Here is a 27070-nt window from a genome sequence, read left to right on the forward strand (position 1 = left end):
CCACATCAAACACAATGACATTCTGTGCACGTACCTTTCTTTCTTTCTTTTCTTTTCTTTTCTTTTCTTTTTTTTTTTCTGCACAGCAGCATATGGATCCCCGAGCCAGGGATCAAATCCCAGCTGCAGCTGCAGCCTATGCCACATCTGTGGCAACACCAGATCCTTAAACCACTGTGCCATGGGCCACAGCGGGAACTCCCTTTGCACATACTTTCAACTCTCTTCTCTCTCTTTGTCTTACTCATTGTTCTAAGTGAAATCCTGTTCTCTGCCTAAGTCATCTGTTTTTCCCTCGCCGCAAGATTATTCCTAGAGGTTTTCAAACATTCTTTCATCTTCAAAAAAGTCCTCTCTTGAACTGACTTCATCTGCAGCTACCAGCCCCTGCATTTCTCCTTTCAGAGCCAAACTTCTTGAAGAGGGTCCACATTTGCTGCCCTCCGTTCCCTCTTCCCTTTCTCTTCTGAGCCACACGCATCAGACGTTTCGCCCTCCTCTTTGCAAGGTCAGCCACAGCCTCCCGCTTGGCCCAGTGGCGATTCTCATCCATCTTCTTTAAGCCAGTGGGTCCCCTCTCCTCCTGGACATGCTCTCTCAGCTTTGGCTTCTTTACAGCGGATCTGGTTGCCCCACTGCCCTCCCCGTTCCTCCTCATGGTCTTTGCAGGTGTCTCTTCATCAGCTTGACCTCTTAACTTCGGGTGGAGTCTCAGTCCGGCCTCTTCTCTTTTCCAAACACATCCTCATCCTTGCTACTTCCTCTAGCCCCTTGCCCTAAACACTGTGTGAATACTGACTCCCAAAATCATATCCAGCTCACACCTGGAACCCTGGACCACGATTTGTACAGCCATTTCCTGTACTCCACACTAACTCACCAAGTGCACAGCTGAGCTCATGACGGAACCTGCACCCCAGCCCCCAGCCCCCAGCCCACCTACCAAACACGCTTGTGTCAAATTCTTCCTGATAAGGAAACTGGCTGCTGTTTATCTCTCTGCTCTCTCATCTCCGCCCGTAGTCGCCAGAGTGAACCAGGTAAAACGTAGGTCTGGTCAGGACTCCTCTTCTGGTGTCTGGTATCTCCTCTTCATGCCTTCTGTAAAGGCCAAAGTCCTTACAAAACCTACAGAGGCCAGCAGGACACTCCCTCCGTCTCTGCCTCCACGTCCTGCTACTCTGCCCGTTCTGACTCCAGCGCAGCCTAATGGCCTCCTTGTTCTTCCTCACATGCGTGGGCCCATCTCAGGGCCTTTGCACTGCCCGTTCCCTCTGCCCACCGTGCCCTGCCTCCGGATCCTGCGTGGTCTCTCCTTTATCTCCTTCAGTCTTAACACAGGTGCCAACTCAAAGACACCATCTCTGTCACTTCATCTAAAAATGCAGCCCAGAGAGTTCCTAGTGTGGCTCATCAGATTAAGAACCTGACATAACGTTCATGAAGTTTCGGGTTCGATCCCTGGCCTCGCTCAGTGGGTTAAGGATCTGGCATTGTCGTGAGCTGTGGTGTAGGTCGCAGATGCAGCTTGGAGCTGCAGCTCTGATTTGACCCCTAGCCTGGGAACTTCTATATGCTGCAGGTTCGGCCCTAAAAAGAAAGAAAGAAAAATTAAAAAAAAAAAAAAAACGCATCCAGGACAGCCCTTCCTTTCCCTCCATCCTGCGGTGCTTTCTCTTGGCACACCACGTTAGCACTCCGTACGGTTTCTAACCTCGTTTGTTTACTTTCTGTTCACCACAGAACGTTAGAGTCCTAGGACCGGATTTTTAAAGAACCACCCTCTCCCTGAGTAATTAGAAAACATTGGTTGAGTGAATAATAAAATAATAGGAAAGAGTAAGGGGCAGTGAGGAAGCAGGTAGTCATTTTAAACAAATGATATCAGTGATTTTAATCAATAATAATTATCCAGTGATGGAGTGCTTTCTATCTCAAAAATGATCACTTGATATAGTCGTATATAAAGATGGATATAGAGCGCTCACCTCCCTTTTGCTAAAGTGGAAACTCTCTCCATCTCTAGACCTAATACATAAGTTTTCACCCCGTAAAGGCATAGATAAATTATTGCTGAGTGCTTGAAAGAAACGGAACAACAGAGATATTTTTGTCGCCTTCCTCATCCACGCCTTGAAATAGTTCACTGTGTGTATTTAAACTGCATTGGCAGTGTTTTGAAAGAGGCAGAATTCATTTCTGCCCTCTTGGGAGTTTATAATATCAACACAAATAGTTTATCTCCTTAAGTTATAGAATAATATACCTACACAAGTGAAATACATTGGGTTATTCTTGAGTGTCCAAGTGCATGTAAGAATATTTTCTACAGTGAGATCATTACACTGTACTGCAGTTGTACATGGTTGCGATAAAACAAATTGGGTTTGTACTTGTCCAAAAGCTGATTTTCTTTTCTTTCCTTTTTTTTTGTCTTTTGTCTTTTGTCTTTTTTGTTGTTGTTGTTGCTATTTCTTGGGCCGCTCCCACGGCATATGGAGGTTCCCAGGCTAGGGGTTGAATCAGAGCTGTAGCCACCGGCCTACGCCAGAGCCACAGCAACGCGGGATCCAAGCCGCGTCTGCAACCTACACCACAGCTCACGGCAACGCCGGATCGTTAACCCACTGAGCAAGGGCAGGGACCGAACCCGCAACCTCATGGTTCCTAGTCGGATTCGTTAACCACTGTGCCACGACGGGAACTCCCTTTTTTTTTTTTTTTTTTTTTTTTAAGCCGCACCCACAGCATATGGAAGTTCCCGGGCCAGAAGCTGCAGCTACCGGCCTACGCCATAGCAATGCCAGATCCCGGCCATATCTTCAAACTACACCACAGCTCATGGCAACACCGGATCCTTAACCTACTGAGTGAGGCCAGGGATCGAACTCTCATCCTCATGGATACCAGTCAGCTTTGTTACTGCTGAGCCATAACGGGAGCTCCTACATTAATTTTCATGCTTAAACCCATTTAAAAGATATCTCTCTCGGAGTTCCCGTTGTGGCACAGTGGTTAACGAATCCAACTGGGAACCATGAGGTTGCGGGTTGGGTCCCTGCCCTTGCTCAGTGGGTTAAGGATCTGGCGTTGCCGTGAGCTGTGGTGTAGGTCGCAGACGCGGCTCGGATCCTGTGTTGCTGTGGCTCTGGCATAGGCCGGCGGCTGCAGCTCCGATTGGACCCTGGCCTGGGAACCTCCATATGCTGCAGAAGCGGCCCAAAGAAATAGCAAAAAGACAAAAAAAAAAAATATATATATATCTTTAGCCAGCCCAGAAAATGACTTGACTGATACTCTGCTTTATCTTTTAGATTTTCTGGTCATACAGATGATGCTTCTTACGGCGATGATTAAGAGCAGTGTCCGGGGTTGCCCAGATTTTGGTTCATGCCGGGGGACATCTCGAGGGTGAGAAAGTAACCGCTTCATTCCCTGTCACTTAGCCTGACGTCGCGATATGGCTGGAGTCCTTCGATCAAGAAATAAAAGTCTCCAAACCCAGTCTTTCTCGCCCAAAGTAAATAAAGATACATTTGGAACAATCTAACTTACTGCTGCCTTGGCTTTTTCGTTTCACTTTTGTCTTATTTTCTCCCCCATGTAACTGAGGTTGAAATGCTGACATCGCCGGAAGTGCCTGCCTGGGAAAAAGCTCACCAGGGTGTATTTTCCGAACTGCCCAAGTCCAGCTTCTCACCTGTCTGTAGTTCTTGTGGTATGTTTTCCTCTTTTATCCTGTGAACTTACCACATCCACACTTTTATCACACTTTTAAAGGGATCTATGGCTTTGAGTTCCCGCTGTGGCTCAGTGGGTTAAGAATCCAACTAGTATCCATGAGGATGCGGGTTCAATCCCTGTCGGCAGCTGCAGCTCTGGTTCGACCCCTGGCCCTGGGAACCTCCATATGCTGCAGGTGCAGCCCTAAAAAGACAAAAAAATAAAATAAAAATTATGATAAAACAGACAACAGATACCCACTACAAGACGACTGAGATATTAGAATTACCTGACCAAGAGTTTAAAGTGGCCATCATGGAAATGCTTCGACAAGCCCTTATAAACATACTGGGGACAAATGATAAAGTACAAAGTTTCAACAAAGAAATAGACTCCTGGGAGAAGAAAGGGAAGACATAAAGAAAAACCACACGGAAATTTTGGGGCTGAAAAATGCAATAATAAAAATTAAAAACCCAGTGGAGAGGCTCAACGGATTTGAAAGAACAGAGGAAATAATCAGTGTTCTGGAAGATAAAGGAACGTAAGTGCACACGCACTGCAAGTCTGGGACAGCGTCAACTGGCTTAGCGGGTCGGATCAGTGTCGGTACCTTGGCTGGGACACGGTGCTGTCCCTCTGCAGGACGGTGACACTGTGGGAACACTGAGCGGAGCGGACCCAGGGCCTGTTTCAACCGCACGGGAGTCGACAATTATGTCGCGAGAAAGGTGTACTCTGGAAAGAGAAGTTGGAAGATGGGGACCAGCTCCACCCGGCCTCCTCCGTCTTGGATGCCTTTCTGAGGCCTGTCAAGAGTCTGGATGGGGCTCTAGCCTCAGCCCGCACCCCATGTATGGTGTCATCAGAGAGGAAATTCTGCCCAGAGCACACACTGGAGGAAGAAGGAACCAAAACAGGACGGGTTTAGTCTGGATGGTGAAAACCAGTGGCTGATTGTTAGAAACTCCGTGCCAGTCCTGGGCTTTGGCACCGCTTTTACCAAATGGTAAGATGATTGAGAACTGGGAGGATGAGAGGTCAAAAGACCAGGTGAATCCTAGGGGGGAAACAATCCTTTCTGGAAACTGTTTTTATTTCTTTCTTTATTTTGTCTTTTTAGGGCCACACCCTCGGCATATGGAGGTTCCCAGGCTAGGGGTCAAATCAGAGGTGTAGCCACCCACCTACACCACAGCCACAGCAACACCAGATCCGAGCTGTGTCTGCGACCTCCACCACAGCTCACGGCAATGCCGGATCCTTAACCCACTGAGCAAGGCCAGGGATCGAACCTGCCAACCTCATGGTTCCTAGTTGGATTTGTTTCCGCTGCGCCACGACGGGAACTTCTGGAAACCGTTTTTAAATTCAAATTTCAATCTCCCCGCATAATTGCAAATGAGTAACCATAAATACAACTTTTCTTGGAAACCCTGTTTGTTCCTAAACTTTAATGCTTAAAGGTTCAAATGCCATCAATTAATGTGCATATTTGTAAGGACTTGAATATAATACCAAGCTGCCTCCGGGGAGAGCTATATAAACTCACAGTCCCACCCAAAGCTACCGAAAGGGCTATTTATAGAAAAAGTCACATGGGTTCAAGAGCGTTTGGTTTTCATTGTTTTGTTTTGCTGCTTTGAGTGGGGAGATTGGAAAAGCCCTGTCAATTTGATTTTTTTCTATTATTGTTAATTTGCTTATTAGTTTCCCCAGGTTCAAATCCTGGCTTCAACCTTCACAACCGTGGAGTCTTTGGAAATCACCCGCCCTCCACACGCCTGTCTTCTTAAAGAGCACCCAGCTCCTAGGGGGATTCTGCAGAGTCAATGCCTGGTGCACAGTAAGGAATCAACAACTGCGAGTTACTGCGTTCTTCCAGTATCATTGTTTAATTGGGAATCTATCATTTTGTTAATGTTTATAAGAACTGTTTTTGTAGCAGAGAGAGATTAGCTATGCAATAGATAATCAAATATTTCCATAACACACTTTTTTAAAATGTGACCTTATGAGCCATCAAACATCCTTGTGGGAGAGTACAGGCCAGGCGGCAGGTTTGTGAGAAGCCCGTCACACCGTGTGCCCCACGGAGCCTTAAGACTTTAAGGGGTTCACAGCTCACTCTCTCCAAGCTTCCCCTCCGATGGCAGACCTCACTCAGTTCTCCAGATGTCTCCGGAACCTTCCACTCCGCTCAAGCTGTGGCCCCCGCCCCTGGCAGAGGTGAGGCTTTGCCTGGCCCAGCAGGGTCTCAGTACTCTGCTTTGAAGGGATAATCCTTGTGGTTTTCAGCTCTGAAAAACAGAAAAACAGTCAAAACAGAGAACGATTACTGTTTTTAAGAGAAACTTTTAAAACATAGTTATCCATTTTTAAACTCCCTAGTGTAGAGTGAATTAGTCTTATGTTTCACCTCGAAAGTGGCCCTTCTGGGGAGGACAGGATCCTGAGAAGAAGGTTTGAGTCACCTGGGTGCACATAAGAGACGCCCCTGCAGGAAACAGCCCTGCCCTGGACATCGCTGCGCCCCCTTGGAAGGAGGAAAAGGAGCCGTATTTACATGGGGAAGGCGGACAAACGCAGATTCCTGTCCAGGCCGAGGAGGTCAGTCATATCCTGCTCTGATAATTCAAAGTCAAACACCTGGAACCAAAAGGAAACAGTCACAGGAGATTCAGGTCAGTGGGCATTTGGTAGAGGGACCTGTGACCTGTGACAACCTGTGACAACCTGTGACACCAGGACCTTCCCCTGAACATGGGCCTCAGCCCCAAAAGGCACGTGGGCTCTGCCCACCTCAGGCTGTGGGGGGACGGCAGCCTGCAAGTGTAAAGGGACATTCCAGGACAGAATCTTCCCACCCCCCACCCCCCCCCAAAAAAAACCCCCCAAGAAACAGAAAACAAAAATATTTCTTCCACACCCACCATCTACGGAGTCTCTTGGGCCCAGGACCATTAACGCTTGCAGTGTCCCTGCGCAGGGTAACTGCGGTCTGTTCCCGCTAAGGCCATCCCCACTCTGTCCCCGAGGGCCACGCCCTCGCCACAGGAGGAAATGGCCACCCGGGAGAGGGGACCCCGAACCCAGCTGAGAAGCGGGAAGGGGGAGAGGGCGGGGGGGGGGGGAGCGGCGAGTCCACTCAGAGGGGACAGAGCACGGGCCAGCCTCTGCCCACGGGGGTCCTGCACCCCGAAGTCTAGTAGAAATCAGAGACTCAGCGCCAACCAAAGTTCTGCCTGGAGGGAGAGCTGGGGCCCGGGGTACTCTGCGTGCAGGGGAGCGAGTGAACATCTCTGGACCCGGGCAGCCAGGGCAGGGCATTAACGGGGCGGCCCTGGGGGCGGGGGGCGGGCTTCTGGCTGCCCGCACCCCTGCAGCCCATCTCTTCTGCGCTTCCCTTTCAACCTAGTTCACAGGATCCCAGGCGGCAACAAGGGCCTGTCTCGCTCCTGGGGCCTCATCCTGCCCCCTCCCCAGTGGCGGCGTCGAAGTGTCAGAGTCACAGAGGGAGGGGCTTCCGGCTCCGGTGGGGCCCCCCACCCTCGTCCTGCTCTGCCCCAGAGCTGACACGTGACCCCAAACCCTCCAAAGGGACAGGAGGAGACACTTGCCTGGAAATTCTCAAGAATCCGCTTTGGGTTGACAGATTTGGGAATCACTATCACATTCCTCTGGATCTGAAACCGGATCAAAATCTGCAGGGGAAAAAAAAAAAAATCTAAATCAGCGGGGACTGCTGGAGGCAGAGCTCAGCGTTCTCCCTCCGGTGCCCGCGCTACTGCGCAGGGCAAGCGCCAAAGCCAGGGGACGGCAGGAGCTTCACTCCAAGCTCTTTCACTGCAAAGCCTTTTAGGAACCAAACCGGCGTTTTCAGAGCTGTTCCAGCGGGAGAAGCTCAGAGGACCTGCCTTAAGGAGAACTCACTAAGGCGGTCCAGCCCCCAAACCGGGACATCAGGGCCGGGACCAGCGCCCCGCCTACCTGGGCTGCAGACTTCCCGTGCTTCTGCGCGATAGTCTGGATCACGGGGTCCTCCATCAGGGGCACCCCCTCACTAGGGAGAAGAGCACAGGGCGGTGGCTATGAGAGCAGCTGTCAGAAAAAACCAAGCCTTTCTCCAAACAGGAGATCTGGATGTACTTTGTGTGGTCGCAACACCTGCTCAGCGTCATACATGTAAACGACTCAGAGGAGCGGCCAGAGAAGCCGCTGCGAAGGTTTCAGTGGAGACAGTGACACGCAGCTTTTCAGGTGTATTTGGTGCTTTTGCTCGAGAAGCGGGCGGCAGCGCCGGCACATAGGAGGCAGCGAGTCCGCCAGGCTTTGGCCCCTCTGACCATTTAAAGACCCTCTGACCTCTTTACTCTTATTGGAAGACACTGAATCACAGATGAGCCTTGATAAATAATTGTTGGTGACGGTAATTTCAGAAATACCAAAGAAGAAGTTGAGATCGTGAAACAGTGCACAGTGTGAAGATGGTGACCACGCTCTGTCCCTGAGCCTCTGTCCAGCAGGGGTCAGGGCTCAGGCCCTCAGCGCGCTGGAGACCATGTTCCAGGGAAGGTCGCGTAAGCAGCTACTATGTTTCAAGCACCACGCTAGAAACAGCCATCACAGTGGACGAAGCAGCCCTTTCATTTTGCCATGAGCCCGGGGTTCCAGCTGGCCCCCTTCCTGGCATCCCTCCCCCCCGCCAAAGGTTCCACTGCCCCAAGCTCGGCTGCAGAGTCTGACCTGGCCTTCTAGGAACGCCCCTGCAACTACCAAGTTCAAATACACATGCCCCATCTCACATAGGAAACACACGGGTAATAACCAAGTAATTTCAGCCTCTCTGGGCCCTTAACACATCCCAGCCACTGAGACTCAGGAGTTAGATGTGGTCCTTGGAGCCTTGACATGTGGGAGAGAGCGAGAAGAAAATAAGGACAAGGTAGTGTGACAAGGCTGTGGACCAACATCAAACATCAGGAGGGCTTCCTGGAGGAGGTGATGCTGAATTGAGCCTTGCATTAGAAGTTGGAGTTAACCAGATTTCAGAAAAAAGATAACGAGATTTCTAGGTAAAGAGAACACTGTAAACAAAGGCACGGAGACGAGAAGGAACATGTTTTGTCCAGGATCGCAAGGAAGTTCAGATGATCCGTGCAAAGTGTTTGCAGGAAGAAATGATGCTAGGAAGAGGCAGAGACCAGACCAGCAGGGACTCGCAGGCTGCGTCAAGAATTGAGGGACTTTTGTGAGTTCCCGTCGTGGTGCAGTGGTTAATGAATCCAACGGGGAACCATGAGGTTGTGGGTTCCCTCCCTGGCCTTGCTCAGTGTTAAGGATCCGGTGTTGCCGTGAGCTGTGGTGTAGGTCGCAGATGTGGCTTGGATCCCGCGTTGCTGTGGCTCTGGTGTAGGCCGGAGGCTACAGCTCCGATTTGACCCCTAGCCTGGGAACCCCCATATGCCGCGGGAGCGGCCCCAGAAAAGGCAAACAGACAAAAAAAAAAAAAAAGAATTGGGGGATGTTTAAACAAGAAAGGGACACTATTGTACGGGGATGGCTCCTCGCTGAGACCGTGTGGACAGGGGTGGGAGCTGGGCAGGTCTGGTCTAGCTCTTGCTTCTACCGCCTGAGGCTCCTTACTTCGCTAGGGCAGACAGAGCAGAGATCAGAGACAGATCCCGAGCTCTGTGGCAGAGAATCAGTGGGTCTTGCCGATGGATCGGCCCAGAGGGATCAGAAAGGGTGACTTCCAGGTTTTTGGTCTGAGGGGCCGAGGGGGTGGTGGCCCCGTGGCTGCCGTGGAGCAGAGGACACGGTGCAGGTTCTGGGAGATGACACGGGGCGCTTGGATTCTGTGGGATGGAGGCGTCTGTGAGGCAGCCCGTTCAAGGCCCAGGAGTGCATCTGTACGGGTCAAGAGTCAGCAAGCTGGTCACTCCCAGCTGGGGCGTCCCTCGACGTGGGCCCCTCCTGAGTCCATGTGCCCAGAGCGCACATGGGGCCTGGGGTCACTTCACACCCTGCCCACGCCCTCCGCAAACCCTCTGCTAACTATCCCAGTTACACGGGAGGGTGCAGCTATTTCCGGCTGGGCCTCGATCTCGACCCCTGGCCCATTCCTACCTGGAGCCACCAAGGGGCCGGTAAGCAGTCACGGACACGTTTCTGGATTGGCAGAAACTGATCAGCTTCTTCTGCGTAAGGTATGGGTGGCACTCGATCTACAAAGGGGAAGACCAAGGACACTGACCAACAGTCCTCTGAAGGGAGGCCCTGCCTTCCTGCCTTGCCTCTGCCACTGATGGGCTGGGGGCCCCCCTGGAGGGCCTGCGCCTGTGAAGTAGAGGTGCTGTACTGTGGTCCCCGAGAGGCCAGCCCGCCGTGAACACCTGCATCAGGACCACTCGAGCATCAGCTGCTCCGGGGGGCCCTTCCCCATCACTTTGGGTAGGAACCACGGCCCTCCCACCCCCTGTGACACGTGGGTATCACTGGTGACATCTTACATATCTTGTACTTTCTGCTCCTGTCTATCTGCGGCAGCTAGGATGTAAGCGCCAGAGGCAGGGATTCAGGTCTGATTTTGTTTTGTTCACAGATGTCTCCTCAGCATCTAGAACAAGCTGGACATTCAGAAGGGGCTCAATAAATATCTTTTGAGGAAATGAGTGACGCTGGGATTCACAGGGGACAGACACCTGTCCCTTGGCCCAGTGGACATTCTGAGAAGCTGGAGAGCAGACCCCTGCCCCCTCCGCACTGGGTCTTGTACGACCCAGGCCAGGAAGGGACCTGATGGATGCTCCCTTCCAGAGCATCAGAGACAACCAGGAACCCCCTCGAAAGGGAAGCCTCCGGCTCCCTGAAAACCTGGGGGGCGTCCCGGGGCGGGGGGGTCCACAACCCTGTGTAGGAGACAGACCCTCCAGCTTCCAGAGCTGGACAGTGTTCTGTTTCTTGCTCTGGCTGCTGGTGAGTGAGCGTGCTTGCTGGTGGGAACGCGCAGGGCCTTGCCTTTCAAGACCCACATGCTTCTCTGTGTCTGTTGCCCCTGATGAAAGGGCTTATTCAGAGAAAAGAGTAGGACCTGATGGTCTATTCTGTATTCCTTCGAGGACAGAATGGACACCGCGCTGTGTTCCCACGGGGGCGCCACAGAGAGGACGGGTGACCTGAGGCCACACGTGGCTGTGAAGGAGTCTAATGGGCGCCACGCGGAGGGAAAGGAGCCGGACACAACTGAGCATGCGGGGTACCGCGTGGTTCCCAGAAAGCTCTGAAGCGAATTGATGCTGTGGCCATCAGAAGAGCCGCTGCCCTTTGTGGGGGTGGGGGGAGAACAGGAGGGGGCTTCTGGGGGGCTGGTCAAGTTTGTTTCCTGACCCGGATGCTGGTCAGAGCTGAGCTCAGCTTATGGGGATGTTTCAAGCTCTCTTGTCACGGGTGCGCTTTTTTGTATGCACCTAACACTTTAACCAAAGGTTTAACACAAAGTGCTGCAAAGCAATGCTCTTTCTGTGGGTGAAGCCAGCCAGCGCAGAGGACACAATATACCCCTCCCACACACATCGTGTCTCTGTTGTACGTCTCAGCGGCACCCGTGAATCTGGGCTGAGGGCCCGTCATTTGTCCCCGCCTTCCAGGTGGCGATCTGCACAGCCAGAGAGTGGAGGGGTCCCTGTGCTTTTCCAGGAAACCCACCCGCCTTTCAGCCGCATCCCTAAGGAGGGATCAGGGCCTCTGGGGCCCTGGCCACTTCTAACGCCCCTGGAGGTTTGCCTGCTGCTGCAGGTGGGAAGCCAAGCCCACCCGGGGCCCTTCCCCCTCTCACCAGCCCACCTTTACAGGAGGTCCCCTGCCTCCTCGCCTTCTCCGGCTGACCCCTCCGCCGGCCACGATTCTGACAGCCACTGGGGGAAATGCCTACTTCATGCTCCACGCTTCCTCCCGGGGCCTCGTGGAAGAAACGGCTTTTCCGCCTCCACTGTCACAGCCTCTAAGCCGGTCCCCTGCTCACCTGGTTGGTCACTGGCTTGACCCTCAGGTTGGGTTTATTCAGGAGTCTCTCCAGCTGCTCGTGGTTGAAGTTGGACACCCCGATGGCTCTCACCAGGCCTTCGATGACCAGGTCCTCCATGGCCTAAAGGGAAGACAGACCCTCGGGGCGTCTGGGCCCGGTCGGCCCCGCTGATCGTCCGCACGGCATGTGAAACCCTGGCCTCTGTGTGACAATATTTCCCTGATGCTTCATCAGCGCCGCTGCACTCGGGCCTGCTCCCAGCCCATCACTACGTAGCTGGGGTCTTGGGCACACTGGGTGACCCCACCCAGCCGCAGTCTCCTCACCTGCAAACTGGGGACAACCGTGTCCACACCACAGGGTTGTCTTAGGGTTATGCCAACAAGTGCACACAAGTGCCCGGCTAAGGGCTGGCATCCGCAAACCCAGCACAGTGCAGACACTGTTATTCCCGCTACTGCGAATTCTTCTGGTCTGCCTGGCATCTGCGGGGGTGTCCACCGCCGCCTTCACCTGCCCCCTCCCCTGGCTTCTGCCTGGATTGCAGTCTTTTCAGCACCACGCTGTGTCCACAGCTCCTAGTCCACTGCCATTTAATACTTCCAGGAGCTCCAGGGCTGTTCATTGACCAGCCAGCCGGACAGGCCCTCAGCCTCAGAAAGAGCGAGGCCTGGTGCCGGGAGCCGTCAGCGATGAGTCCTGAGCGGCCACAGGCTGGTGACCAGAGGCTGTGTGCACCTGTGATCCCTGAAGTCCCCGGGACCCTCACTCAGCCACACAAACAGCCTTGAGGAGGGCAGGGCAGTGCACGGGATGGGCCCCACATTGGCCCTGAAGCCCCGACACCTCAGGGGAGCTCTGACTCACCCTTTAAGTGAAAGGGAGGAGAAGAGGGCCTGGCCCAACCCCTCCCGTCTCTTCCCCACAATCTCACACGAGGGGTTCCTGAACCCCATCTTCCTGAACTCAGCATGTCCCAGCATGAACCTGCCACGTGCTCGCCTCCAACCCCCCACATGCCCCCCATGGGTGTGCAGGATCTCACCCACCTGCTCATGCTCACCAGGCTCGAAGCTGTAGCTGTGTCAGCAAGACCCACCCCCCGGCCCTGCGCTCCTTTCAGACTGTCCCGCCCTCCCCTGCACCTCCCCACTCCCCCTGACTCCCAGGCTCCCCGTCTGCCTCGGCCTGGTCACTCTTCCTCTGGACTCTGGCTCAAGGCGGGAACCCTTCCCCCAGCCTCGCCCCAAATGTCCCCAGCTGCCAGAGCTGCTGTTCTGAGCCGCTCACAGAGTGAAAGGGACCCACGCCACAGCAGCAGTGGCTGTCACCAGCGGGTAAAGAAGCGGGCCTTCAAATTGTCCTCCTTATACTTTTTGTAAGGTCTATACTTTTTATCCTTTTTTTTTGTTGTTGTCTCTTTTTTTTTAGGGCCACACCCGTGGCATATGGAGGTTCCCAGGTCAGGGGTAAAATCTGAGCCACAGCCGCTGGCCTACACCACAGCCACAGCCACGCCAGATCTGAGCCGCATCTGCGACCTCCACCACAGCTCACGGGAACGCCAGGTCCCCACCCCACTGAGCAAGGCCAGGGATCAAACCCGCAACCTCATCATTCCTAAGTCAGATTTGTTTCTGCTGCGCCACAATGGGAACTCCCAACTTTTCATGTTTTCTATAATGGTCATGTAATGTTTTTACTCAAAAAAAAAAAAAAAAAAAAAAGGAGAATAAAGGCGAATTCTGAATTAGTTATCCCTAAAGTAAATGTTTCAGAGAGATGAGCCACGCTGAGGTCCCCAGCCAGATGTCCGTCCCCAGGCCGCAGGCAGCCCCAGGCCGCGTGGCTTCAAATCCAGAGACCGTCGGCAGGATGGAGGGGCGGGGAGAGGCTCAGCTTACCTCCCACGTGTCCAGGAAATCCGTGTTGCTGGCGACAATCATGCCACTGCGGTCCACAGGCAAGTCCACCTCCCCCGGCTGTGAGAACCAGAAGAAAAGGAGCTCACCGTGACCACTGGAGGGGCCAGCGGAGGGAGGCCAGGGAAGGACACTGGACCAGGGGTCAGGAAGCCTGGATGTGACTCCCACGGGCGGCTGCCCTTCTCTAGCCTCCACCTCTGCAAGACCGAGGGCTGGGGTCTCTTAAGATGCATGGTGGGCAAAGCCCCCACCAGCCTTGAGGTTCACTGCCCTCACCCCCCCACAGGGTAGGAATGGAAGACCCTGAATCCCGGCCCATTGTCAGGACACCGTTCGGCAATTTCGGGCGCAGAATGGGGAAAGGGGGCCTGTCTTCCCTCCTGCGCCACCTGAGAGCTCAGCCCCCCAGGTCCAGCGTTAGCATCTCCCCTTCTTTGCCAAGAATCCCCGTCGTGGTGAGACATAAGGAAGAGAGAATCAGTACAGGGCTGCCCGTGCAGAGCGAGGCCTTGGAAGTGGTAAAACCTAAAGTCGGCACTCAGAGCCGTTGCAGCTGCTGATCCGGCCGCTGCCTCAAGCCACAGGGTGGCTGTGCTGGAGGTAAGTGGCCCCCACGTGCCCTGGCTCTTCCATTGCCCAGTGCGACGTGATCAGGGAGCAGGGGCTGCCCACGGGTGTCTCCCGGCTCCTGTGCGGTACCTTGAAGCCCATGGGCCAGTGTATGAGGTACAGGTCCAGGTACTCCAGCTTCAAGGCCTTCAGGCTCCTGGTGCAGGCCGACTTCACCAGGGACTTCTTATGGCAGGTGCACCAGAGCTACAGGGAGGGGACGGAAGCAGTGACACACATGCCCACAGCCTGGCTCATGTTAACACACCTCGCCTGATCCCACAAACCCAGGGTCTGGAGGGCACATGACATCCAAGACCCGATGGCAATAAAGACAACAGGGCAGGGGCGCTACCCTCAGACGGTTCCAGGACACCCCCGGGAGGGAACGGCAAGGGGGGGCCCCTTCTGCCTGATGCCCGCTGGAGGACCTGGACGACACTGGGAAGCACTTTACAGGGGGGCTGTCTGGTTCTTTGGGACCCAAAGCAAAACCAAACCCCCAAAATGCCCACAGGCAGAAAAGATTTGAGGAAAAAAAGTCAGAAGAATTTCTATCTTGTGTTTCCCACTTAAAGAGAATTCATATTAAAGGTTCTCTACCATCACGCGGGCTCATAAACATGCAGGTTAAACTGAGTAAGTTTAGATATTTCCATCCATACCCTCTGCTAGGTAGAAAATTTGTAATTTCTTTTTGTCAGCATTGTTTCCCTCGGAAGCTAATCTGAAGGCTCCATCACAGCAAGAGAAAAAACAAAAAACAAAAAACAAAAATAAGTAAAAGAAAGAGGATTGAAAGATACAAAAACAAACCACAGTGTATTAAAAAGAGAGAGAGGAAAACTGGAACTACATGCATCACACCGTCAGCAACAGTACTCTCTCGATGGTATTTACATGATTTATTTTTTTAAGTTATATTTCCGTGACTTCCAAATTTCGAGGATAGAGATGACACTTCCACGGCTGGCTCTGATCCACTCAGAGCCACCTGTCACCAACTTAGGGGCGAGCCTGCGAAAGACCCGTTAAGAGACCCACGTAACGATCAGGAGATCAGCCAAGTTCACCCCGAGGCCTCTTCCTGAGCAACGCTCCAAGCTGGCTTTAGACAGCACGGATGAAGCACCGAGAGTAACTCAGAGTGACCCAGAAGAGCAAATCCACTACTGAAGCAACCCTACATCCTGCCAATTATGGAAACGGAGGCCTGGAAATCACTCAGGACACGTCAGATCCCCAGTCTCATCTTTTTGTCTTTTTACGGCCCCACCCACAGCATATGGAAAGTCTTCAGCTAGGGGTCCAGTCGGAGTTCCAGCTGCTGGCCTACACCACAGTCAGAGCCACACCGGATCCAAGTCACATCTTTGACCTGTGCCTTCGATCACAGCCCTGGGTGATCCTTAACCCACTGATAGAGGCCAGGGATTGAACCCGTATCCTCCCAGAGGCTATGCTGGGTTCTTAACCCGCTGAGCCACCATGGGAACTCCTGAAATATCTGTAAAAGCTCTACATGTATTCTTGAAGCAGTACTCACGGACATCCGCATTCAAGCAGGGATGGAGTCAACCTCTGCTAGGAGGAGACCGGAAAGGCCCCCACGTGCCGAGCCCACCCCCTCTCGGCCCAGCCCAGGGGTGCTCTGCGCCCTGCCCTCTCGCGGGGGTCCTACCTTGCTGACAATGAACAGGTCCTCCCGTCTCACCACGCCCTCGTCCACCTTGGACTGGATCCCCACTCCGACCTCCTTCTCATTGTGGTACAGGTAGGCGCAGTCCAAGTGTCGATAGCCCGCGTCAATGGCCACTTTCACCGCCTCTGTCACCTCCCCCGGAGCGGCCTACAGAATGAATGAAGCAGAAGTAATCCGCCAACACTCGGGAGAGCCCGGCCCAGGCCTGCCCCTCTCCCGCTAGAACAATGCAGCATCAGCAGTACCTGCAAAAGGACGCTACTGCCTCCGTACAGGAATCCATCGTAAAATTAGGGAGTGTCGTTCGGAAAGAAGTCACAGATTATCTACGTTCAAATTCCTTTACTTACGTGGGGATGTGCTACATTTGCAGTCATTTTAGTGCCTGTAAATAACTGAGCTAGATGCTGTGCTTCCAGGATGGACAAAGGAATAAATGGATTTAGGATGAACAATGACCATGAGTGAGATGCAAGGAGGTATAGACTCACCCCCTCCCCACAAAGCCCGTCAGCCCAGAGGTAAAGCTAGACAGGTGCGCACAAAGGTAATCCATCACACGGAGCACCTGCCAGAACCCAAAGGAACAGAGTGTGGACGTGTGGGAAAGGAGGCTCCCTGAAACAGGGTTGCTCAAGCAGGCGAGGGGCCTGGAACTCAGGGAAGAGGCACGGGACGGGGCGCGGGATCACTGCACCCAACGTTCCCAGAGGGCTTCGCAGCTCACAAGGCGCTTTCTCACGTGAACGTCACATGACCCCACAAGATGCACCAGTACAAGGATCTTCACGTAACAAGAACATGGTCAGAGTGGCTGAGCGCTAATGAACCCAGTGTCCATCTCGAGTTAGAGGGACCACCGAGAAATTACAAGGGAAGAGAAAATGAAAATAAGAATGAATATCAACAATCGGTAGGGAACATCGACAAGGCCAGAGGTTAGTCCTTTGAAACCCCTTAATAAAGGAGACAAACTTTTTTTTGGGGGGGGGTGCACACCCAAGGCATATGGAAGTTCCCCAGGCCAGGGAGGGAATCCTAGCTGCGTTTGCGACCTACAACACTGCAGCTGCAGAAACGCTAGATCCTTAACCCACTGCACCAGGCTGGGGATCAAACCTGCAACACCACAGAGACAACGCTGGATTTAACCTGATGCCAACCCACAGCAGGAATTCCCAAGGAGACAAACTTTTGACAAGACTGAGAAGACTGATTTTTTTAAATGACGTGAAAGAACATCCAATGCTTTCACTGACATGTGGAATCTGAAAAAAGGACAGACGGAACTTCTTTGCAGAACAGATGCTGACTCACAGACATTGAAAAACTTATGGTCTCTGGAGGAGACAGTTTGGGGGGTGGGGGGATGTGCCTGGACTGTGGGATGGAAATCCTGTGAAATCAGATTGTTATGATCATTAGACAACTACAGATGTGATCAATTCATTCGAGTAATAAAAAAATGGAAGAAGAAAAAAAAATGACATGAAAGAAAAGCAGTACATATAGATTTAAAAAAAGAGAGAGAGATTTAACATCTAAGAACCTGGGAGTTCCTGTTGTGGCTCAGTGGGTTAAGGACCCGATGTTGTCTCTGTGAGGATGCTGGTTTGATCCCTGGTCTTGTTCAGTGGGTTAAGTATTTGGTGCTGTCCCAAGCAGCTATGGCGTAGCCCAGCTGCAGCTCTGATCTGACCCCTAGGCTGGGAACTTCCATACGTCTCAGGTGCGGCTGTAAAAAGAAAGAAATAAAATAAAATATAAGAAACTATTATCAATGACTAGAATGAAATGGAAAAATTCCTAGAAAAACGTAAGAAGTAAAGTTCTATAATTGAACTGAACTGTCCTGTAATTATTTTTAAAATGAAGCAATTAAATACAACACACACATAGCTGCAAAAAAAAATTACAGGTTAGAATTCACCCCACTTTATAACAAAATTCTTCCAACAAAAGGAAAAGAGGAAATAATTCCAATTCATTCTGCCAAACTGCGATGAATTAAACCACATTTCTGACCTCTACGAGTTGATAAGTGAATAGAAGAAATAATTTGAATAATATTTTAACGAGCAAGGGTTGTTCATTCTAATTCCTACCCATCCAATAACTTCCTATGTGACTTCTTAAATGAGTATCTTTTTATCAAAACCTAAGGGGTTTTCTGCATTTTTTTTTTAAAGCAAATAGGAAAGCCTTTTTAGTTAGTGCTGTGTCTAAAGTCCTGACAGCAATTAGAAAGTCCAAAGTCGAGAAAAAGGTCCAGTGCCTCTGCTATCAGGTTTTCACACCCGGAAGAAGGCAAAGTTTCAAAGTTTCTTTTCAAAATTAAGTTGGCGATGACAGCGTTTCCTTGTCTTTTTGAGACAGACATTTCCCCATCTCCCGGTTGTCTGCTGCTCTGATCTGCCGGGTAACTGCCAATCTTCCTGCCCAAATTCAAGCTGGACAACCTTTTCTTCTGGACTTTCCCAGACATTATTTCTGAATAATTATGATTGGGACTCAATATGAAATACCATAAGGACAACCCTCATTTTCAGAAAATCTGCTACCTAAATATTCCATCTTTCAAACACAGCAAGAGCCCCCCCCCGGGGGGGGGGCAGGTGCGGGCGACCAGCTGGTCCTGTGGAGGCTGCGGCAGGCGTCTCCTCCGAGGTGTCCAGAAGGGTGCCCCCACCCCAGGTGGCCCCGCAGGTGCCCCCCCCCCCCACGTCAGCGCGCGCCAAGGAAAGGCGCCGCCCCTCCCGGACGGCGAGGCTGCCTCACCTTCCAGGTGCCCAGGCCCAGGACAGGTATCTTCTCCATTGTTCAGATCAGGTCTGGGGCTGCCGCGCGACTCCAGAGGGACGCCACCTAAGGGGACAGCCAGTTTAGGGGGCGGCACCGTGGCGGACACAGGTGGCCTGATTGGCTGACTGGCGGAGGTGGCTGGTTAGTGGGCGGGGCACTCAGGCAGTGGCCACGCCCGCAAGCGCAGAGGCCGCTGGTTGGGCGTCGGGGAGTGGTTGTGCGCACGCGCCGGCGCCGGCGCGGGACATCGGGACCTCGGCAGGAGCCGACCCAGCGCCCGTCTTCTAGCAACACTCCAGCGGCTCTCTGCTTCCGGACTTGAAGATGCCGGCTGCTGAGCAGGGATCCGGAGGTTCCCAGGGTCGTCTGGGCCAGGCCAGTCCCAGGGCAGCGGGAAGAGGACAGGATCTGGGGCCTTGTGTCCACCAATGAGTGCCTTGGAGGAGGGTAAGCCCCCGATAGTCCTACTCCCCTGGCGACACTCCTACTCCACCCTCCCAAGAGACAGGAGGGAAGGCCTGCTTCCTCCTCCACAAATTGATGTGTTGGGTCGGACCCCAAGAGTCTCACAGGCTCGTAGAAGAGTTTGTTGGCCTGGGTTCTCCATTGGTGACTTGCCAAAATAAATACATGCAGGATGCGAGGTCCCCTGACACCCCCACCCCTGGAGCCCACAGGGACCTCACTGACTTGATGACCCTGCAAGGATGTGTTTTAATTTCTGTTTCCTGCCCGGCGCCGCAGTGCTGGCGCTGACCAGCAGAGGGCGGTTGTGCCCATTGCCGTCAACGGAGTAACTGGCTCTGGGAAGGACACCCAGGGTTATTCTGGGTGTCCCTCGGCCTCCTACCCAGCATGCACCTCTTATTATTAGCCTCCACCTCCACGGTATGAGCTGCTCGGAGGGTGGAAGGGGCCCTGAGATCCTTTCATTATTCATTAATCAATTGTGCTCTCAGCACTCACCCCGAGTTGGGGGTCTTGTGAAGTCTGTGGGCGGGGCTGAAAGGCCCCACGTGGTCCCTGCCCCGCCCAGGAACTCAGAGACCCTGCAGGGAGGTGGACCAAAGCAGAAAAGCAAATCCATGTGAAAGAGGAGAGCACGTGCTCTAGGGAAATAAATTGGGAGCGGGAAAGAGGGCCAGGAGCTCCTGGTGACCAGAAAGACCGGAGGCGCCAGCCCTGGGCACATCTGCCAGCGGCGTGGGGCCCAGAGGTGCAGAGGAGAATTTGGCCCGGGAAGGAGGTAGGACAAGAGGCGGCCTGGGTGACTAGAGCCCGCGCGGGGAGGAGGAAGGGGAGAGGGCAGGGTCAGATCCTCAGCCTGAAAGGAAGTACTAGCAAGTCTGGTGCCCTGTGACAGCATCATGCTGACTTAGTGGCTTTCAAGAACAAGCATTACAAGAATAAGCATCTCAGTTTCTGTGACCAGGCTCCAGGCTCTGCTCAGCTGGGAGCCTCTGCCTCTTGGTCTCCAGGGCACTGGGCCCTGCTCCCAAAGCCGCCCGCCCCCCGCTTGCCCACATGTTATTTGCAGGGTTCAGGTTGCCTGGAGGTCAGTTGCTGAGCCCTCTCTTGGTTCTTTGCAATGGTGGGCAGGGGGTACTCAGGACAGAGCAAGCAAGACAGGGTCACTGACTTTCTGTATGTCCTCTGAGGTGAGAGCCCATTACCTTTGTCCTATTCTGTTGGTTAGAAGCCAGTGTCTAAGTTGAACCCGCCCTCTGGGGGAGGGATTACACGTGCCTGCGAACCCAGACACAGAGGGCCGCTTAGGGGAGCAAGATAAGGCCCTTGGGGGCCTGATTCTAAATGTGGGGGGTCCTTGGAGAGTTTCATGCGAGAGAAGCCTCCCCAAGGGACAAACTAGGACACGAGGCCAAGAGGGGAGGTGTCTCTCACGAGATCACGGCAGAACCGACGCCTGTTTTGAGTTGAGTGCCAGCTACATTCCCATCCCTCCCCGGTTTGTAACCTTCCATCTCTGAGTTTGTACATGGGTCACATGTGACGTCCCCCCTGGGGTCTCGTGGTCTTGACTCTTACAGGCCTAATGACGCCCGGAAGCAGATGCGAGTGAGGTCCTCACTGCGCAGACCCCGCGTGTTGGGGGTGGGCAGCAGGCTGTGGGGCTTCAGGCCGGGGCCTTGCCCTCGAGCGGCCCGGGTCTCAATGGCAAGGAGTCGGGCTCCTCCCTCCCTCTGCCTCCACCAATCGGCTCCTCCCTGGCCAGTTGCAAAACTGCTTTTCATATATTTGGGGGAAAATTCTTTATATATTGCTCTGACTTCACATAATGGCCATGAGTATTTTTTCACTTTCTTGCTGTTAACATACATTATTTCACTCACCCCCCCCCCCCCCGACCCCAGGCCCTGGTCCACCCCAGCATGAAGACAGGTCACCCCTGAGCTGGATGCGACATGCAGGGAGGCGCTGGAGAAGCTGGTGGAGGGCCTGGGGCCTGCCTGCCAGAGCAGAGGCTCCTCTGCCCCACCTCTGTCTACCTGCTGAAATGTCGCCGGCACTCGGAAGGTCCTGGGCCTGCTGGGGAGAAGGGGGGCGCTTTTCCCCTCTGCGGCACAGCCGTGTGTCTTTGGAATTCCCGTCACCTCTCTGTTCCTGGGTTTGCTCCTGTGGAAACGGGGGTGCTACAAGGTCCAAACTCAGAGGCATCCTGCCAGGACTGAGTGGCGTGAGGCACCAGGAGCACCGAGCCTGTGTCCAGCTCTGGAGAGGACGTAGCCGTTCTTAGATGCCCTGTGCTTCAAGCCTCACTTGCCCTGTGACCTCGGGTGAGGCTCTTCCACTTGTAAAGGAGCTTTCACACTCTGTCTGGGGACAGTGTTCCTGTCCCGGCTGCGGCCAGAGTGGGGATCCCTGGGGATGAGGGGCTCCAGGTCGACGCAGGCATCTGAGAAGCTGCATGGCAGCAACAGTATAGAGCACCTGCCGTGCACAGGCGCTTGCCAGGCACTTCGCTGAGCTCAGTGGACAGAGGAGACAAAACCCTTGCCCCCTCCAAGGGGGGCTTCCATTCAGGTCTGGAGTCCGCCAGTCCCCCTGGACGCCATGGCAGGTAGTGGACACATAGGAGGCTCTCCTGACCTCCCCTGGGGTGGGGGTCCCCTCTGCCCTTGCTGTCAGGAGGACAGGCCCTGGGGACAACTGAAGAAGTGAGCAGGCAATGAGAGAGGGCCCCCTCTGCACGGTGGTGACATTTGGGGGCCGAGGGAGGTGCTGGACAGAACCCTGGCTCCCTAACGTCCTGCGGTTCCTGCTAGAGCACTGAGGCGGGGGAGGGGGAGCTTCTGCAGGAGGAAAGGAGTTGGGGGGCTGTGGTCCCAGGCCCCAGGGAGCAGAGGGGAGGCTGGGGGCTCAGAGCTGCCTGAGAATCCATCCCCTTTGCAGCCCCGCCCTGCCTGCCCCCTCCCCAATCTGAGGGCCCACCCAGGACGAAGGGCTGCACCTCTGCCTCGGAGCCCAGCTGCCTGTGGAGAGCTACTGTGTGCCATGAGCAGAGCAGGCGCAGCCTTCCCTGCCCACCTGGCACCGAGGGTCTGGGGTGGAAGGGGTGGACAGAGGGGTGGCCAGGCCTCCCTGGAGGAGGTCAGGTGGTCAGAGCCTCCTGCCGTGGACCTTCTCTGTGGCCTCTGCCTGGCAGCCGAGTGGGGTGGGGGGATGGCCTCTGGGTGGCAGGGGGAAGCAGGAGCCCAGCCCCCACAGGGGCCAGTTGAAGGAAAAGCCAGACTCCAACTCTGCTGCCCACCCTCCACCCCCAGCACCGTCTCCCCCTTCCTGGGCCCCAGGCTGGACCAGTTGCCCATGGGCTTGTCACCCTTCAAGCAGCTGATGGCTTATGAGCAGCGCAGGCGCTGCGAGGCCCAGACCTGGAGCCCCAGGCCCACCTCCTCCTCCTTGCATGGGAGGACCAGGAGCCCAGGGAGGCAGAGCCAAGCCTGGGGCGAGGAAGCACTTGGGACCGGGTGGAGAAGGAGGGTCCCTACTAGGCCACTCGGGGAGGAGCCCACAGGGGCTGCCGTAGGGGAAGGAGCAAAGACCGGAACACCCATCGCCCGGCAGACTGCCTCTCCTGGGCCCTTGGGCGCAAGAGCTGACTCGGCTGCTGACTGCAGACCCCGGTCAACTCCAGAGAGTCCCAGCCGGCCCAGAGCTAGAGCCAAGGGCCCAGCCCATTCCTGGGCAGCTTCTGAGCTGGGGCTGCTTCCACAGCTACCCCCGGAGGGTTGGGCCCCTGCATCCTCTGCTGAATCCTCTGCTGCATTTCTGCGCCCCGCCCCCCACAAGGAGCTGGGGCCACACCCAGCGCCTCCCCAGCACCAGAGCTATATTTAATGTTAACATTTTGTGCATTAAAATTCAGATTCAATAAAATATAACCTTGTAATGACTAAATTGTGCGGTTCAGAGGCATTAAGAGCCCCATATGCTGTGCACCCGGCACCCTGTCCACTTGCAGCCTCTCTTCCTCTCCCCAAAAGGAAGGAAGGCTGGTCCCCAAGGCAGCCACTCCCTCCTCCTCCCAGCCCCGAGCCCTCGGCAGCGGCTCCTGTATCTTTTTCCGTGGCTTTACCTCGACTGGATTATTTCTATAAATGAAACGATGTAACATGTGGCTTTTTGCATCTGTTTCACATATTTTAAGTGGGGACTGATTAATTGTGCCTTTTGCCTGTATTTAAAATAGCACTTTATGATTTAAAAAGGAAATCCCAGTGAAGGCGGAAGCCTCTACAGCAGATGTGTTCAGAATCCCGGGGTGGAAACTGCTGTTGTAGGTGTCGTAGGAGGCCAGGAGCCATAAGGCAAAGGGTGGCTGTGGTGTCCAACAAGGAAAACGCCACCAATGGAAAGACCACGCGCGGGGGGCGGGGGGGGGGGAAGGGAGGGGGCGACCGGACAGATAGCCTTGCTTGGGACGGTGCCACCTGCTGCCGGGGCACAGGCTCTGAAGTCAGACAGACGCAGTGACCAGGGAAGCCTCAGTTTGCGCCTCCGTGAAGTGGGGCAGCAGCGGCCTCCTCTGGTGACGTGAAGACGGGTTCAGTGAGACTGCGCCGGGGGTGCCTGCACCTGCCAGGACCTCAGCCGCTCCCCGCTCCATGATGAGGACCCTACACAGGGCCGCCAGGAGAGGGCGCCCTCCCTCGGGAGGCACATTCTAGGCCAAGGGCGCCCTGTGAACCAGTGTAGCTGTCCCTCGGGTGCGACCAGAGGTGCCCGAGGACGAGACCCCGGAAGAAAGCAGTGTGTGGGGCGCTGCGCAGGACCTGTGCCTACTCCACTGCCCCCTGCCCTGTTGGCTGGTGCTTAATAAAAGTCTCAGAGTCTAGTAGTGTCTCTCCTCCAACTTGCTGCTTCACGGCCATCCTATTCTTGGCCCTTGTATTTCTGCACACATTTTGACATGAGCGCGGCAGCTTCCCAGCCTCAGCCCCAAGCGGTGAGCAGCGGCAGCTTCCGCACCAGAGCTCCCTCCCCGCCCGGGGGGACAATTTTTTTTTTCCCAAAAGTTCTGTTTCTGTTTCATATACTTGATGATTTATTAGACTTTATATTTTAAAATTTACATAGAGAAAAGGTACCTTTTAATCATCTTAGGTGGTTTTCCAGGAATGCTCCTCTGCTCTCTGCTCCATTCATTTCGCTCTAATCCCTATGATTTCCTCCCTTCTCTAACTCTGGGCTCACTTGCCTCCTCTTTTTCTGGCTCACCAAGTCCTCTCCCAGGCAGCCCTGGCACCGGCAGGCACAGAGAGCCTGGGTGGTGGGAAGGCAAGCACAAGCCAGAGGAGACCCAGCTGCCTGGGCATTTTCTGCCCCACCTGGAGCCCAGGCTACTCTCGGATTCCACTTGCACCTGAAATGCTCTTGCTGTTGAGAATATATGTCATGTCACACGTGAGAAATGAGTGGTCTATGGCTTGACTTCCCACTCACAGCCTGGGGCGCCCTGTGCTCTCTGGTCCAAGCTCCAACTCCGTTTTGCTGAGTTGCGCTGCCGTGGTCACGCAGCCCTGCCCATTACCACTGCTGTCCTCGGAGAACTTCCCTCCTGTCTTCTGGGGCGGGTCCCTGCCACCTGTGCCACAGGCACCCCAGAGCACCACTCCTGCACGGCTCTGACCACTGCACGGCCAGCCCTCCATGCAGCCACAAGGCACCCATCGAAGAGCCAGGGCCAGAGGCAGCTCCAAGTCCACAGACCATAGGACCCTGAGTCCCGGGAACGTTACATGCAGCCTGGCTCCGAAGTGGAGACCAACATGAGCTTTGCCCTTGAGTCCTCTGATGGCCAAGGACAGATGCCAAGCCCGACTCTGCAGCACCCCTGCAGCCCCTCCCAGGGCTCCCCAATCCTTACCCACAAAAGGAACCAAGAAGCCCCTAAAGCTGCACCCTATTACAGGGCACCCTGAAGAGTGCAGGGCTGCTGCTGACCTTGCCATGCACTGCCCCCCCCCGACTCTTCTGGGGGTCGAGCTCCTCAGTCTCCCCAGTCCACAGCCTCAGCTCAGCTTCCAGCAGCACCTCCTTCCCAGCACGGCTGCCTGCAATGGCTACACAGCCCCAAGCCCCCAGTCTCAGGGGCTGCAGGCACAGCTCCAGCAGGCAGGAGGCCTGGTGGACAAGAGCTAATGGACAAGAGCACCCTGGTAATCCAGGCGGTGGGGTTGTCCCCTAGGTCCCCTCACTCAGACATCTCTGGGCGCAGACCCCTCCTGAGCAGGCACCACAGCCCTCGGAGGGCACAGGCAGTCTCCTCCTTCCCTTGGGTAGATGACACACCACTTAAGCTCTCCCCACGCCAATGCTGCGGCTGAGAAGACTACCCAGATTGCACCTTCCCGCTCCCAACCTGCAGTGGCCCCGATCCTAGCTGGGCATCAGAGCCCTGTGATCTGGCCCAGAGGACCTCCGCCGTGGGCACCCCTCTCCCTCACTCAGCCCCCCAGAGCTTTCCTCACCCAGGGACCCTGCCAAGCCCTTGCCTCCTCCTCATGTGCCCCCATCCACAGGGACTCACCTCCAGGGTTGGGCTCAGGGGCCGCTTCTTGGGCTCCTGTGCACAGCATGGCCTCTGAGGGGACTTCTCAGTTTGACTGGGCTTGGTCACTGAGACCTGAGTGACCCCAAGCACTAGAGCCAAGTGGCTCGTCTATAGAACAGGGGGAATGCCCTGAGTGCCTGGGAGGGGCTCCCTAAGACCGGGAATCACCCCCACAGCCTTGAGTCCTCACTGTGGGGCCACCTCTGGGGGCCCCTCCAGCCCCTTACACCAGCCAGGACGCGGCTGGACCTCCAGCGTGTCCCAGGGTCCTGCCAGGGAAGGGGGGGGGCGCTGTGGAGGAGGGAGTGGGAACTGCCAACTCGTGTCTTCTGCCACCTCCAGGTCCCCTACTCAGCCCTGCACTGAGCTGGCCCTGGGAGGGGTCTGGGGACCAGGACAGCAGGATGTGTGTGTGGGGGGGTGTTTTCCGTGACTTTCATGTCCCAGGGCTCCGGCCAGCCTGACTGAAGTGAGGTGGCCCGTGGGTCTCAGAGCCTGGACCGCTGGGGACGTGCAGTAACGACAGAGTGGGAGCCGTTGGCACACTGAGCATGCATACAGTGAAGGGGGGGGGGGGTCCTGGGCCTGCACCATCTGTGGGCCCGAGTGTCAGCCCGTGGGTGGACTTGGATGTGAGGCCGGCTGCCTTGCACTGAGTCAGCACGTGGGAAAGAGGCTCCTGCTTCACCCACCCTAGCGTCAGGCTACCAACCCATGTCCACACTGAGTGAGGCTGACGTGTCCTGTGTTAAGGCCAGGAGAGTCAGGGACCAGCCCAGGGCCCAAGAGGTGAGCAGAGTCCAAAGGAGAAGGCAGGTTTCAGTACCCACAGGCCACAGCTCAACCCTCCTGGGGGCTCTGCTTTGAGAATGAGAACCCCTGATATCCTGGCTGGCCCGCTGCCCACCCCTCCCATGCAGGGCCCTTTGTCCGGGGGTCCCCAGCCCACCCCACCCCCGCACAGGTGTGGGGACTCTGCCTCATGTTCTGCCCATCCACCTATACGCTCAGTACACAGAGCACATTTTTGGAGTATATGAGCAGCTTAGCAGTGTTAACCTGTGGAATGGAGCAATGAGGTAGATGACATAATTAAAACATTTTGGATGTTGTTGAGATTATTTTTACAGTACACATAACTTTTTTAATTTTTAAAAATAGTTCATACATTAAAGCAAGGTGAGAAAAGCATTTTAAATATTTCTTTCAGG

General features: G+C 54.7%; 3 protein-coding genes across 10 annotated transcripts in view; 2 read left to right on the top strand and 1 right to left on the bottom strand.

Moving 5' to 3' along the window:
- Positions 1 to 3550, top strand: part of LOC125112880 (dihydrodiol dehydrogenase 3-like) — a 28879-nt gene extending 25329 nt beyond the window's left edge. For all 6 annotated transcript variants that reach the window (XM_047755344.1, XM_047755346.1, XM_047755342.1 and 3 more), the window contains one exon: positions 3315 to 3550. In XM_047755344.1, coding sequence (XP_047611300.1) covers positions 3315 to 3357 — 43 coding nt within the window. In that variant the 3' untranslated portion in view covers positions 3358 to 3550. The remainder of the gene's footprint in view (positions 1 to 3314) is intronic.
- A 2041-nt stretch (positions 3551 to 5591) lies between these two features.
- AKR1E2 (aldo-keto reductase family 1 member E2) lies at positions 5592 to 18907 on the bottom strand. Of its 3 annotated transcripts, none has more exons than XR_007131246.1 (10): positions 18764 to 18907; positions 15965 to 16132; positions 14374 to 14490; positions 13654 to 13731; positions 11747 to 11869; positions 9853 to 9950; positions 7714 to 7786; positions 7344 to 7427; positions 6198 to 6372; positions 5592 to 6023 (listed from the first exon to the last, which is right to left on the bottom strand). XR_007131246.1 is itself a non-coding variant. In XM_047755178.1 (10 exons), the coding sequence occupies exons 1-10, from the start codon at positions 18800 to 18802 to the stop codon at positions 5981 to 5983; spliced, it is 906 nt and encodes a 301-aa protein (XP_047611134.1). In that variant the 5' UTR covers positions 18803 to 18906; the 3' UTR covers positions 5592 to 5980. The 3 variants fall into 3 exon arrangements, 1 of the variants encoding a protein (XP_047611134.1); XR_007131245.1 differs by having other exon boundaries at positions 6143 to 6372; XM_047755178.1 differs by having other exon boundaries at positions 6290 to 6372; positions 18764 to 18906.
- Positions 18908 to 19021: 114 nt separating this feature from the next.
- LOC125112799 (uncharacterized) lies at positions 19022 to 24140 on the top strand. Its single transcript, XM_047755218.1, has 2 exons — positions 19022 to 19234; positions 21160 to 24140. Exon 2 carries the CDS (start codon positions 22301 to 22303, stop codon positions 23141 to 23143), a length of 843 nt encoding a protein of 280 aa, XP_047611174.1. The 5' UTR covers positions 19022 to 19234; positions 21160 to 22300; the 3' UTR covers positions 23144 to 24140.
- The last annotated feature ends 2930 nt before the right edge of the window (positions 24141 to 27070 follow it).

Source organism: Phacochoerus africanus, chromosome 12 (assembly GCF_016906955.1).
Source record: "Phacochoerus africanus isolate WHEZ1 chromosome 12, ROS_Pafr_v1, whole genome shotgun sequence".
NCBI classification, from domain to species: Eukaryota; Metazoa; Chordata; class Mammalia; order Artiodactyla; family Suidae; genus Phacochoerus; species Phacochoerus africanus.

What these genes read in the sequence shown, in the direction of transcription:
- LOC125112799 (XM_047755218.1), top strand. Translation starts at nt 22,301, where the DNA reads ATGAGCAGAGCAGGCGCAGCCTTCCCTGCCCACCTGGCACCGAGGGTC.
- AKR1E2 (XM_047755178.1), bottom strand. Translation starts at nt 18,802, where the DNA reads ATGGAGAAGATACCTGTCCTGGGCCTGGGCACCTGGAAG. An exon ending in TGGGCCTGGGCACCTGGAAG is followed by an intron (nt 16,133 to 18,763) that starts GTGAGGCAGCCT and finishes TTCATTCTGTAG; the next exon opens with GCCGCTCCGGGGGAGGTGAC. An exon ending in ACGGGAAGTCTGCAGCCCAG is followed by an intron (nt 7,428 to 7,713) that starts GTAGGCGGGGCG and finishes TTTCCCCTGCAG; the next exon opens with ATTTTGATCCGGTTTCAGAT.